General features: G+C 32.4%; 1 protein-coding gene across 1 annotated transcript in view; it reads right to left on the reverse strand.

Moving 5' to 3' along the window:
* The window catches only part of LOC143249080 (protein unc-13 homolog B-like), a 169,435-nt gene that overhangs the window by 21,243 nt on the left and 135,068 nt on the right, over positions 1–13,124 (reverse strand). The window contains 3 exon segments of the mRNA XM_076498292.1: positions 6,164–6,262; positions 9,185–9,253; positions 10,263–10,479. Coding sequence (XP_076354407.1) covers positions 6,164–6,262; positions 9,185–9,253; positions 10,263–10,479 — 385 coding nt within the window.

The following is a 13,124-nucleotide window of genomic DNA, read 5'->3' on the forward strand; positions in this document are numbered from 1 at the left end:
ATGAGTGGGGCAAACTTTCTTCAGACTGATGTCAGAGACTGGTAGATGGCTACAAGAAGCATCTCACTGCAGTTATTTCAGCCAAAGGGGGTAACCCTAGCTATTAGGGGGTAGGGTGTCCTAACTTTTTCCTCAGAATATGCATTTTTGTAGAATTACATTTACAGAAGATCTTGAAAAGTCTTTTCTTCAGTTTTAATTTAGTTATATTCCTATAATCTCTCAGAATTGTTGAAATTGAGATTAAACATCTATATATCCAAAAATGTTACAAAAATACACAGGTTTTGATAGGGTGCCCTTTCTTTTTCACATGACTGTAGGTCCTAATTGAGCAAAGGATTAAGTTGAGAAAGACTATGGATAAGGAAGGAACAGGAGAGGGTGGTAAGGACATGTGAATATAAACTTCTGCAATACTGGGAAAAATGGAATGCAGTAGATAGTGTTCCCTGATAATATGCTATGATAAAGACAGATAAGCCCTGGTTGAATAGCCATATGAAAAAGGAAGTAACATATTTTAAGGTAGCTTGGTCAGAGGGGAAATGGTGAAGGATAGACCAATGGCAATAAGAATACCATTTATATTATACACAGAAAAAAGAAAACTGCATGATTGGATAGTTTGACTCAACAAACAAAGGACCAGACAAATCCCACATATGAGGATGAAAAGATGCCATTCCTTGATGAAAGAGAGATGTGGTACAAAGGGATCAGAAAGTAGAGAATGTTGGGATGAGGAAGGGGCTCAGATGGAAAAGTGCCAAGGTAATGGAAACCACAGTTTTGCAGGCCATTAACAAGAAACAATCAGGGCTCAACAATACATGTTCTAAATCCTCAAGAACTTGAGGAAGAGGGTAGAAAATAACAGGGGCATAAAGGATGAAATGGGAATAGTCCTGACTGAGAGAAAATTAGCAGCTTCAGTAAAAAGTAAATTATCAGAAACCAAAAGAGAACAAAACTTGTATTTTAAGGCATGCCAAAGGCATCTGTTTGGAGAATTTTAAGTTTGGAGCATATTCATCAGAGGATTTGAGAACAGAGGGACCATTCTGTGAGTAGGACATGATGGTCTTGTGAAGAAAGCCTACAGTGATTTTCAGTGCACCTACCTGGTACATTATAGGCTATTAAAGTCACCTGATTGAAATTAGCTCAAAAGGATATAAGCATCTGTAGGCAGAGGGTCCTGGACCTGGTCCTCGCTTGGTGGTCAATATAAGACATTCACATGTGACTGTATAAGGTTATCATCATAATAAATAAAGAGAGGAAAAAATTAAGAGCATACTCAACAAGCTGTAAGCAAGTTGAGGACATTGATATGTAGTAAAAGTTCTTCCAGTGTCTGTGACCCCTTATTCAAATAGTCATTCAAAAGCATTCCCTATCCAGATTGGGAGGAGGTAAAGAAATACTGGAGGTGATATTGTAGTGGTCTTGTCAAAAAGCAAGATCAGTGAAGACCACTGGATTCTTGAAAAGCTTCCAAAACAGATTGAACCTCCAATACAGATTATCAATGTGGGCACAAATTCTGAAGACGAGCTGCTTGAAGTTTCATTAGTGAAACAGAAAAGGTTGGGCAAGGTTGAAAGGTGAAAAGAATTCCCAGGTAGATGTGATACTTGGTCAAGGTAAAGAATAACTTGGAAGTCTTGATGAACCACCCTATACAAGCAACATTGAGAAGAGCAGCAAGAGAAGTGTGTTTAGAGGATTCTGTCTGGAAATTGTTCAGGAGAAGCCAGTTCTTCATGTAGAAAAGGAATAGCAGATCCAAGCCATGAAGGTCTTGAATAAAGGCCCACATAACTTAATTGGAAACATAACAAGCTGATAATATTCTGAATGGAATGGCATAGACTGGAAAATACGAATAGACGAATTAGAAAAAACATCATAATAACAGGATGACTATAATGTGAAAAAGTGTTCAACACATTTACTTTTGTCATCTATGGGCTGGGCTATAAAGGCCCATGAACAAAAACAGAAAAAAAAATGTGGAATGGCCAGGAAACAATTAATGCAGGAATGGTCAACAATGGGAACTAGTCCTCAGTTTTTTTGAGAACAACAAAGAGGTGGAAGTAATAACCCAAAGAGAGAGGACATGATCCCACTCGATACCTTGTTTCTCTAACAAACCCTTCTCACAAACATTGAAGGTAAGCCAACTTGGATGAGAGTTAAAAGGAAACTGGTTGGGAAGGAAGATGAAGAGAAAAACAATGGGAAACAAACTGCCAGCAGAGAAATGTGTCTATAATTCTGCAACCTGAGACAGATGTAGTCCAACAAGACCCAAACTGACTGGGTGGTTACTAGCAATTAGACCCTAAGGTGGGATGCCAGATGGAAGTAGAATGGAAACAGTTTTAAGGTCAGGACACAGGAATAGAACACAAAGTGGAAGAAGGATGAGGGACAAAAGTTTGGGACAAGTTTGAGACAATGGGAAACTAAAAAGGCAAGGAAATATTGATGGCAAACAGCTTCAGTTTGTGTTCAGGAGAATCAGGGATGCCACCAGAAATCTATGAATGAAAAAAAAGGTAACAAATGGCTTAAAGGAGAGAATACTTACATGAGAAAGTAAAGTATCCCTTTTCAAAAAAGTCTTAACAACAAAGGAATCGAGTGAAAAGAGAAAGGGCAGAGAAGCTGGAATGGGTCATCACATAGAAAAGAATTGTTCTAGAGAAGTCATCAGGGAAATGGTGAAGCATTTCTGTTACAAAATGTAGGGAAGACAGGTATATAAGAAGGGCAGATAGAAATGTTTGAAGTCAGGAAAATTGTGCACTAGATAGCAAAACAGATGATAATAAATTTGCACTCCAAATTGCAATAGTGACTCCAAAAACTGGGTGTCAAGGAATGGGAAGTTTGAGTGTCTATATGTAAGAACATAAAAGACAGACAAGTAGTGAGGGAGGGAGAAAACGCAAAAAGTTACATGAACAAAGATAATCTAGAAATGAATTGGCACGTACAGCAATATCAGGAAGGGAGGAAAACAAAATTGAGGGAAAGGGTTGTGTAATAAAGAACAGGAAGAATAAAAGAATATGGGAGAGAGAGTGATAAAGAACTGTACACATCTGAGTAATAAGGTTTTGAACATTCAAAGAAGATCATGAGTGTTCTTCAGTAGGTATGAACATTCACAAAATGAAATATGGAGGTGGAAAAAAACACTCAAATTAATTTCAGGCTCAAAAGAGGTTGAAAGAAATTGAGTGGAAAGGACTGTAGCAGAGCATCCTGGCTGCATCATAGATGCCACAACACATTAGGTAATATTGTCATGTCTTCCACTAATAAAGAACTTTCTGCTAAATTACTGGTATCTTCTTTTCAGGGTAAGGAATATCTTTGCTCAGATCAGCAGAAGAAGAGTTCATATTCAATTGTGAAATCATACTGAGTATGTTAAAACTCAATCAAATGAATGTTGAAAATTGAAAAGGTTTCAATTTCCAACAAATTCAAAACACATCTGTTCACAAGAGTACTGAGGAAAAGAATGACTGTTCACAAATTTAAAAGTATAGAAAGTCATTGTACATGGAGGTGTTGCATATCTACTGGTAAAGGGGTCTGTTGCATAATTACTTCATCATGCAGTGACACAAATTTACATTGTTTCACATGAGATAATCAGAGAGTTTTCACAAGGCTGGTGGCTTTCAAATATTTTTGGCAGATTCTACTAACTCAAAAGGAATTCTGGAATACCTATTTTTGAAAAACCTTAAAATATTTACTAAACAAGAATGCCCTTTTCTTATTTTTTGAAGTTGCACACTTTAATCACTATTATCAAATTTGGTTTGTCGCTTTGTGCAAAACAGTTACATAAATAGAAAAATTTTAATTCATTATTTCAAAAGCTGTAATTACATCTTATTAATATTTTGTTTTTAAATTTTGTTTTTTTAATATCCTAGATATAGCTACTTTAATCAATTTGTATGTTCTCATTAATGTGATATGTTTACCATGAACATGTATGTATCTACAAAACATATAAACAGATTTTGGTCAGTAGGAAATTCAAACACACTATATGTAAAATTACTAATTTTCATTGCCAGTCTCACCATTCATAACACCATGTTATCACTTACTGCACACAGTTATGTGATTTCCACAACAATTAGAAATTTTTGGACCTAGTATGTGAAAAGACAGATGTAGTGTGATTTTGTTGTAGGTGGAAAGGAAGAGACATGCCACAGTAGTGAAGTTGAAGTATTAGTAAACTATTTATTAACCACAGAATTAGATATGAGGTCTAAGTACACCATCAGCATTTTAAACATATTTTTCTAAGAAGTCTGTGCATCATATTGTTTGTGGGTCCATGACTTTGTTGGTTATAGTGTTACTAATAACAAAAGTCACACAAAAATTGTAAATAAAAAAAAAAACATCACTGCTGCAATTAATCCCACTAATTATCCCTGATGTTGCTACATAATTTACATAAGTGATTTCACCTCATTTTACTGAGTTGTTTACATTGAATGTTGTCACTTGCAAAACATAAAACCATTAAAAATTACATATATATGGACCATACTAGTCCTAATGGGTATGTAATCAAGACATTAATTTGACAGTTAACCTAAAATTAGAAGCTGATTATTAAATTAATAGACTACTACATTATAGAGCAAAGTAAACTGAAAATAAAATTAACTTAAAATAAGAATAAAAGTAATGGAAACTTTATCTAAATATAAAGAAAAATAAACTATACTTAAAGTTGAAATAAGAATGATTACAAATTTAAATTCCTTGTCTTTTGTAATACTTCCTTTTGGATAACATTATAAATTTGTGAACTTAGCTTTCTAGAATCACTTATCCAGACCTGAAAACAGTTATTTTTTTTAATATTTATTATTGTGCTAACAGTTATTAAATAGAGTATGATTTATACTATATTAGTAAATATTGTATAATTTTTCTTAAGCTGACTTTAGCAAATTCCAAATCAGAACTGCATACACAGTGGGAAAGTAAGTTATATAGTATTTGCTGTAGTAAATTACTTTTGTGTAACATAAGAGGTATACAAAAAGAGGGATGAATGAGTTAGACATTGCTCTTTTCAAGAAGAAACATTCAATTTTATAACAAGATAATTCTGATTTATGTGGAAACTGGAATAATTAATAATTATTGCACATAAACTTGCACACTCTATAGTTTTATGAGCTTGTGAAGAGTTGCCTTTTTTTGTTTTTTTCATATGAGACCTGATTTTAATTTTTGTTAATGGTTTAACTCCTGCATCTAGAAAATAATGATTAATTACAAACAGTGAGTGACATGTGAACACACAAAAAATTGTCCATCTGAAAACAATTCATTTTAAAAACTCTTATGACATTTACAATTATTTTAATTAAAAGCCCTTGTAAACTGTATTTTCCAAAATATGATGCACATTTTTTTCCATGCAAATATCATTCTAAACAATGACTCTGCATTATATACAAGCACATTCAATTTTGATAGGCTTTTGCTAAAAGCTACCATGAAAAATCATGAAAGGTTTTGGTTTGGTTTGTTTTGAATTTCTTGCAAAGCTGCATGAGGGCTATCTGCACTAACAGTCCCCAATTTAGTATTGGAAGACTAAAGAGAAGGCAGCTAGTCATCACCACCTACTGCCAACTCTTGGGTTAGTCTTTTACCAACAAATAGTGAGATTAACCATCACATTATAATGCCCCCTGGCTGAAATGGCGAGCATGTTTAGTGTGATTGTGAACCGAGCACCCTAACCACCTGGCCATGTTGGGCTCATTAAAGGTTTAAAAAAATTTGCATATCCATGCATTGGATGGGACAGATAGTGATATGCTGTGTGAATCAGAAGTGGATAAAGCAGAAGTTCAAGGAAGCAAATCTGACGGTAGTGACAATTCTAGTGACAACAAAGATTTATGTGAGGATGAATGATTAGCTTAGTTTATTACCACTTTTTGTGGTTATTAAGAAAATACAGTTAGTACTAAGAAACAATGGCATTTATAAGTAAATTTAGCATGTGAATTTAGAATTTATACATTGGTTGAAATATACAAAAACCTGAGTATATTAGAAGTATTTAATCATGTTCTTTACTTACCATTCCACCTAATGTTGGTAATTTGTTTGCAGTCACATGATGGCTGAATAATCTAGAAACATCTTCAATTTTGGTATTTGGCAAGTTTGTTAAAATTAACTGTAATAAAAGAGATTGAACAAAAAAATACCAATATGTATAAAACACTTTACTAGAAAGTACTTATGGTTATAACATTTTGTACATTAACATGAAAAAAATATATTGTTCTAAATTTTAAAATATTTTGAAATTATATGTCACAAAACTTAATTTAAATAAATAACACTTATATCATACCAATCAATAGGTTAACAAAATTGTAACAATTTCTGTGTACAAATTATTTAACACTGAAGTTTGTGATAAAGTTCACACAACATCACATATACCACATATATATGCATGCTTGACAGCGTATGTCAAATTATCTAGTAGCTTCAAAAGTGTAGAACATAAATTTAGGCATAACTATAGAGGGGTGTTCATGATCTATAGCAGTGATAACAACATAAGTGTCCTAGGCCTTACAACCTCCTTTTCCACCACTAATGGTCTTGTATATGAGACCCTGCTTACATGCTACTACTCTGTAACATTATTTTCATTGCTAGAAACTTTTGTACAAAACACTAGGTTACTGCTGCTTCTGTTCTCTATACATGATTACCAAAAGGCATAAAAATCTATTGAAAGTGCATGAGAATGGTACAGCATAAATTCCCATTTGTATTTGCATATTGAAATGGAACTCTCATATTGTTTTAGATGAATATAGAGATCGTAATACAGTTAACTTTAATATTACTCTTATTTCTTCAGATGCTTGACTGTGACCTGCAACTATCATAAGTCCATCATAAAACATGTTTGTGTCATGATTAGTGGATCATTTTTGTATCATTCTATCACTGGTTGGACTTCAGCAGACACTTAAGCAGACATATGTTTTGTCTAATATGATGATATATTTCCAATGGGCATATGCCAAATAAGTCAGTACAAAATTTTGACAGATTGTTCTCTATTTAACTTTGTGCTTTCAGAAAAAGTTATGAACATGACTCTTGTGTCACTATTTCAGACCTAAACATAGTGAATTATACTGTTCATAGATCCTACTTTACTTAGTCTGATTATCTTGTTTACTGTAAAATATTAAAATGCATGACTTGCATGCTTTTATAATCATGAAATATATGAGATTTGAGTCAAAGTTAATATTTTTCTACACTGAAAATGTATTTCTAATAGGTACTTACTCTCTCTCATATCATAGATTTTCTCATTTAATACTGCCTCTACATGTGCAACTTGTTTTGCTCGCTACTATCCTTGAATCTCCCATATACTCCATGTTCAACACAATTCTACATTTTTTTATAACACCTCTCTATCAAATGGAGTATGACACACTCTCATGAAACAGGTTGTGGCCTCTGTACTATTTATCTTAATCTTCAGTTCAAGATTAGGCAAAAAAGGAAAGGCAGGAAGTGTAAGAGAAGTAAGTACTTATCAGAACTATATTTTCAGTGTAGGAATATACTTACTTCTAACAAAGTATCTTACCTCTTCTCACATAACAGCTAGAATCCTACAATGAAAAATTACCTTTGGAAAGTGTTAATAGAATGCCCATGGAATATGACCTCTCTTGAGAGAGGAATACACCTCTGGGAGAATGAACCACATCTATACCAGGTAGACTCTTTGCCCAATAAGGTTGGATTGCATAAATGGGCAGAAATGAGTTGGGACACATCCAATAATGTATACATGTTGGTTGGTTCAGCTCAAAACCTAATAAAACACCTGGGAGTTGACATTCAAAAGATAGTAGGATGGAGGGTTCATAACCACATACAGTAATGGAAGGGAAAATTAAACAGATATGTCTCCATGGTACAGAATGGCTAGGGCATGTCATACATATATGGTGTGTTAATTCTAGTCCAAAATCAGACAGCATCAGATATTTATCATCTGTTCCTTGACAGAAGGAGGGTCACTACCATTTTCACCTCAAGCCTATGAGACATAATTCTCAACCAACACCAGTCACTCAGGAACCAGATATCTAAACAACAGAAGAATAGGAAGTGTCAGTGTGGTGGTTCACTCAAATATAAAAATTGCACATCTGTGATGATGAAAAAACTCACTTGTAGAGAAAATTATATATTTAAAAATGGCTGGTATTGGTAGAGAAAGCACTAGTAGAGGAGTAAACAACGTTGTTCTCCACCCATACCAGCCATTTTTAAATATATAATTGCACATCTGGTTTCATGTCCAGCTCAATGCACTACCAAGAGGTATGTCAAGGGTACCTTAGCCTTACAGTTAGTACAGCTCCTTGCAATACCAAACACACAAGCCTAGAGGAATGAAATATCCCAACCAATTAGTACACTATATCTATAGCAGGACAAGGACTTATTTGATTGCAAAGATATAGCAGAATTACATTGAATGTACCCAGGTGGGAGTTTTAAAGTTGGTGTTGAACAAAAAATGTATATGCATACAGGAAGGCACTGAAGAAAAAACTATTATGTGTAAGATATGATACAGAAAAAATCCTTTAATGTAAGTCCTGAGAATTTTATGCATCATCTACACATACACATCATGAAACTTTAACTGATTTACAAACAGAGAGTTAGGACTTCTAATCTGTGTAGTTAAAGGCCAAAAAATTGGCAAATGGTTAGATGACTGTTTTCGCAAATTGTTATCATACATAACCCTCTGTAATATGTAGCTTAGTCAATGCAACTCACCAATTCAGCAAGACAACAATATCAAAAAGAAATTTACAGGATAAAATATAAAAAAGGAGAAAGAACTCGTGTATCTAGCCTTAACAATATATAATATCAATTTTAGTACATGCAGTTTATGAGTATGACACTACAGGATACCACATCTGACAGAATTAGGCACAGTATAAAAATTAAGCACCTTTTAATGCATAAAAAAGTGTGTTAAAGAATTCATAAAATATTTAGTTTCCATATTTTGGAATTATGTACTTACATTCTTCTCTGAGTTGGGTGGCAAAACTACTGTTTTTTCCATAATATGCATTACAATTTTCCATATATCCTGTAAACAAAATCAAGATCTGAGCATAGAATAAGTATAGAATAACATACATTCTGTTAGCAATTTGGATTCCTTTAGCTCTATAATATTTCCTTATAAGCAACAACATAAATTGTGAATATAACTTTTGGGAATCTCTAGACCTGAACCTGTAATGCTCCTTTCATATTTTTTAATGTTTCATAAGTCTTTAAATGTAATAAAATTTGTAAAAATTATATTTCATAAATGATGTGAAAACCAATAATACTATGAGTATTTTGAAACTCTTTACTATTTAAGTTAAATTTTAATAACATATTGTTTTTATCAAGATTGTTTATGATTATATCTACAAAACATTCTTAGAACTTTTATAAGTTTCATCTTGATCTCAGAAAAGATCTTTAAAAACCTCATCATTAATAACCTTGTTATCAGTTTAAAGGTGGCTAAACAAAAAGGTGATAAATAGTACACCTTTTTACCATTATTGTTCAATGGTGCTGGTATGTAAGTATTAATGGTTTGTTTGTGTGATTTGAATTTCGTGCAAAACTACTTGGGAGCCATCTGTGCTAGCCATCCCTAATTTAGCAGTGTAAGAGACTAGAGAGAAGGCAGCTAGTCATCACCACCTACTGCCAACTCTTGGGTTACTCTTTTACCAACAAAAAGTGGGATTATCATCACATTATAATGACGTTTAGTGTGATGGTAATTTGAGTCTATGAACCTCAGATTGTGAGTTGAGTGCCCTAACTACTTGACCATGCCAAGCCCAGTATTAAAGCAACAAAGATATTAGGGGTCATTAGTTTCCTATATCAATAAGTAAAAAAATATCACAGTAACTTGTATGTTATTTTTTTAACAGTATATAGCATTAGGTCAGTACTACTTTAAGTAATTAAATGTACAATATTATATCATTTAATAAATATAAAGAAAAGACATGTATACTTTAAGTTACTGTATTTAAAACTTTTCTCAATCGAACAATTTTGTAGATTTGAATAGTTGTACAAACCTTAAGCAATCTTTTCAGTACAGTTCGTTCACAGACTTGAGCAAACATGGTGAGTTTACCATCAATAATGTCCATAATTGGATGAAGTATATGATCAGCTTCAGCAGTCACTTCTGACAGTTGGGAATTTTGATGCATTGCTACACGATCACTTCCTTTTACACCAGCAAGCAAAGTACTCAGTTCCTGTATGCTTTGTGTAATGGTAGTTTCCAAACTGATATAAATTAAAAAATATGAAACCATTTAGTTTTAAAGTATACTCTAAGCTGGAAAGTAATATAAATTTGAAAAGTTTCAAATATTTTTCTATCAGAACCAAAATATACACCTTTGTATAATCAGCAAATAAAATGATTTATTAATAAACACAATTTTCAATAAACTAACAAGCAGCTACTGATATTCATGGTGGGTACAGCACAGATAATTCATTTGTATAGCTTTGTGCTTAAAAAAAACAAACAAGCCCTGTGGCCTGAGGCATATAATTTCTCTGTTATTATAACGGATATTCTAATAGGTTACACAATGTTTAACAGTTCTAAACAACTAGTTGCCCCTTACAGGGCTACTCCTATTATAACAATTTTGCAACTTTCCTATTGGTTTTCATGATTAATGATGTCAAAGGTTTTACTTAAATCTCAAAATAAATTAAGCAAAATTTAATATTTTCAATTTTCTCTGTTAAATTGTCAGATACAATTTAAATTGTTAATTCAGTCAGTTATTTAACTAGAAATCCAAATTGACTGATGGTTACAATAAATTATTTGCTTCAATGAATTTATTTATTGATATTTTTATTATCTGTTATGAACCCTTTGAAAATATAATTAATAAAGAAACAGGCCCATGACTGGTACATAACTCATTATCTTCTTTTTTTATAATAGAAATACTTTGTTTATTGGTAGTAATTAAGCACAAAGCCAAACAATGGACTATCTGTGCTCTGCCCACCATGGGTATCAAAACGAGATTTCTAGTGTTGTATGTCCACAGACATACAACTGTATCACTTATGGGGAAAATATAAATGATTTTGAATTAATAATTCAGGCATTTTTCCAGAGAATTAGTTGGTGATACATATAATGATTTTAAATACCTATTAATTGATAATTATATTCTTCATTTACTGTTATAAGTGCATTTTTTTCTCACATAAAATTACTTGCAACGTATTGAATCTGTAATATTTTATTATACTTTACTCAAACTATTTGATTTACTAAAGTTGGAGTTGTATCATTCAGGTTATATCCCTGGAATCATAAATACAGTAAAATTATGTATCTCAGCTGTCCTAAGATACATTTTTACTTCAAGTGGGTTTTTTATTATCACAGAGAGTAAAATTATTTTCAATAAATATAAATAGATAAAATTTTATTACATTTAAATCCAAACTAAAAACACCTATAATGTAACCACTTTTGTTTTTTCAATTATTTAACTTGTTTATCAACAATGTACACACTTAAAAAAGTAGCAGTTTCACTAGAATGGTGATGTATAAAGGCAATTATTTTTCTCTCCCAGTTATGTAGTTTTGTTGCAAAAAATAAAGTTTTTTGCACTAATATCACTGAGTGATTCTTTTAAATCCCCTCTGATTTTTTTAATGTTAGATTTGGAACATAGTTGATAAATACATATTTCTTGACACCTTTGCTACTAATCCTTCAGTGACCCATTATAAATATACATTAATCAAATTTATTTTGCCTGTACTCACTATTTTTAAAACATCTCTCACTTATTCCAATAATAGTGAGAAATAATCTGTATGTGCTATTAGTCATTTTTCTCGTTCCTGCAAATTGGTTTAAAATTTTGAGTATTAAAATGTAATACAGAAAGGGCTATTTGTTTTTCATGAAGACATGGATAAAACTCGTTTTGTTTTGCAACATAAACCATTTTGATTAAAACCAAGTATACAGACTTTTTTACAATTTTCATTGATTAGAATACTTCACCGAGATTATTGAGAAGCTCATGTAGATTTTAATCCATTAAATGTACTAATTTATAAATATAAATTTCCAAACACAATGTAACAAAGAGCAGAAAAGAAATTATGTATTCTAAAAATACTGGTATAGGTATTAAAACATTAATTAAAATAAAATACAGAACAACGTTTAAACCTTCCTTGTTAACAAAAAGTTTGTAAACTCTGTCTGAATGCCCTTTAGTTTGAAAACAGTTCTGTAGTTTAGCTTCTACACAAAAGGCTCTGTCGTAAGGCTGCAGGCTATCCATAAGCCATCTAACATACAAGAATAATGGCTTCCCATTGCCCATTTCAACAGGCCAAGTGCACAGAAATCAATAAGAGAATTGATCAATATGTTTTATTATGGAATGCCATGAATACCACTTCCATTCTCCAGCTATCTGAGATAGTTATAGTTGAATAAATATTTCATGGAAGTACCTTGTGTCTCTTTTCCAAATGGAGATCCTTCTTGATTACATGGTATATTGTTTCCTGAAATACATGAATGGGTATTACCACTGACCTTTGTGTTTGTGGAGTTTAACCTGTTATAAGATGCCACATATTGTTTTCTTTGACTGATTATAAATTATTGCAGTTCTCATTTTGGCGGTTTTGGTGCCCTAAGTTGATCCATCTTTCCTTGTTTTCCAATACCATTTGATATAAGGGATATGCACTTCTTGGAAATTTCAAATTCCTGACCTGAACACACTCTAGTGATAAGAATGTATTAAGAATTTTGTCTTAAAAAATCCATACTCTTCCTAAAAACAATCAATTTTTGGTAGCATCACACAACCTAAAACACACCAAACTATGTTAAAATGGATTCCTGATACCATGTGACT

This window comes from Tachypleus tridentatus, chromosome 4 (assembly GCF_004210375.1).
Source record: "Tachypleus tridentatus isolate NWPU-2018 chromosome 4, ASM421037v1, whole genome shotgun sequence".
Classification (NCBI taxonomy): Eukaryota; Metazoa; Arthropoda; class Merostomata; order Xiphosura; family Limulidae; genus Tachypleus; species Tachypleus tridentatus.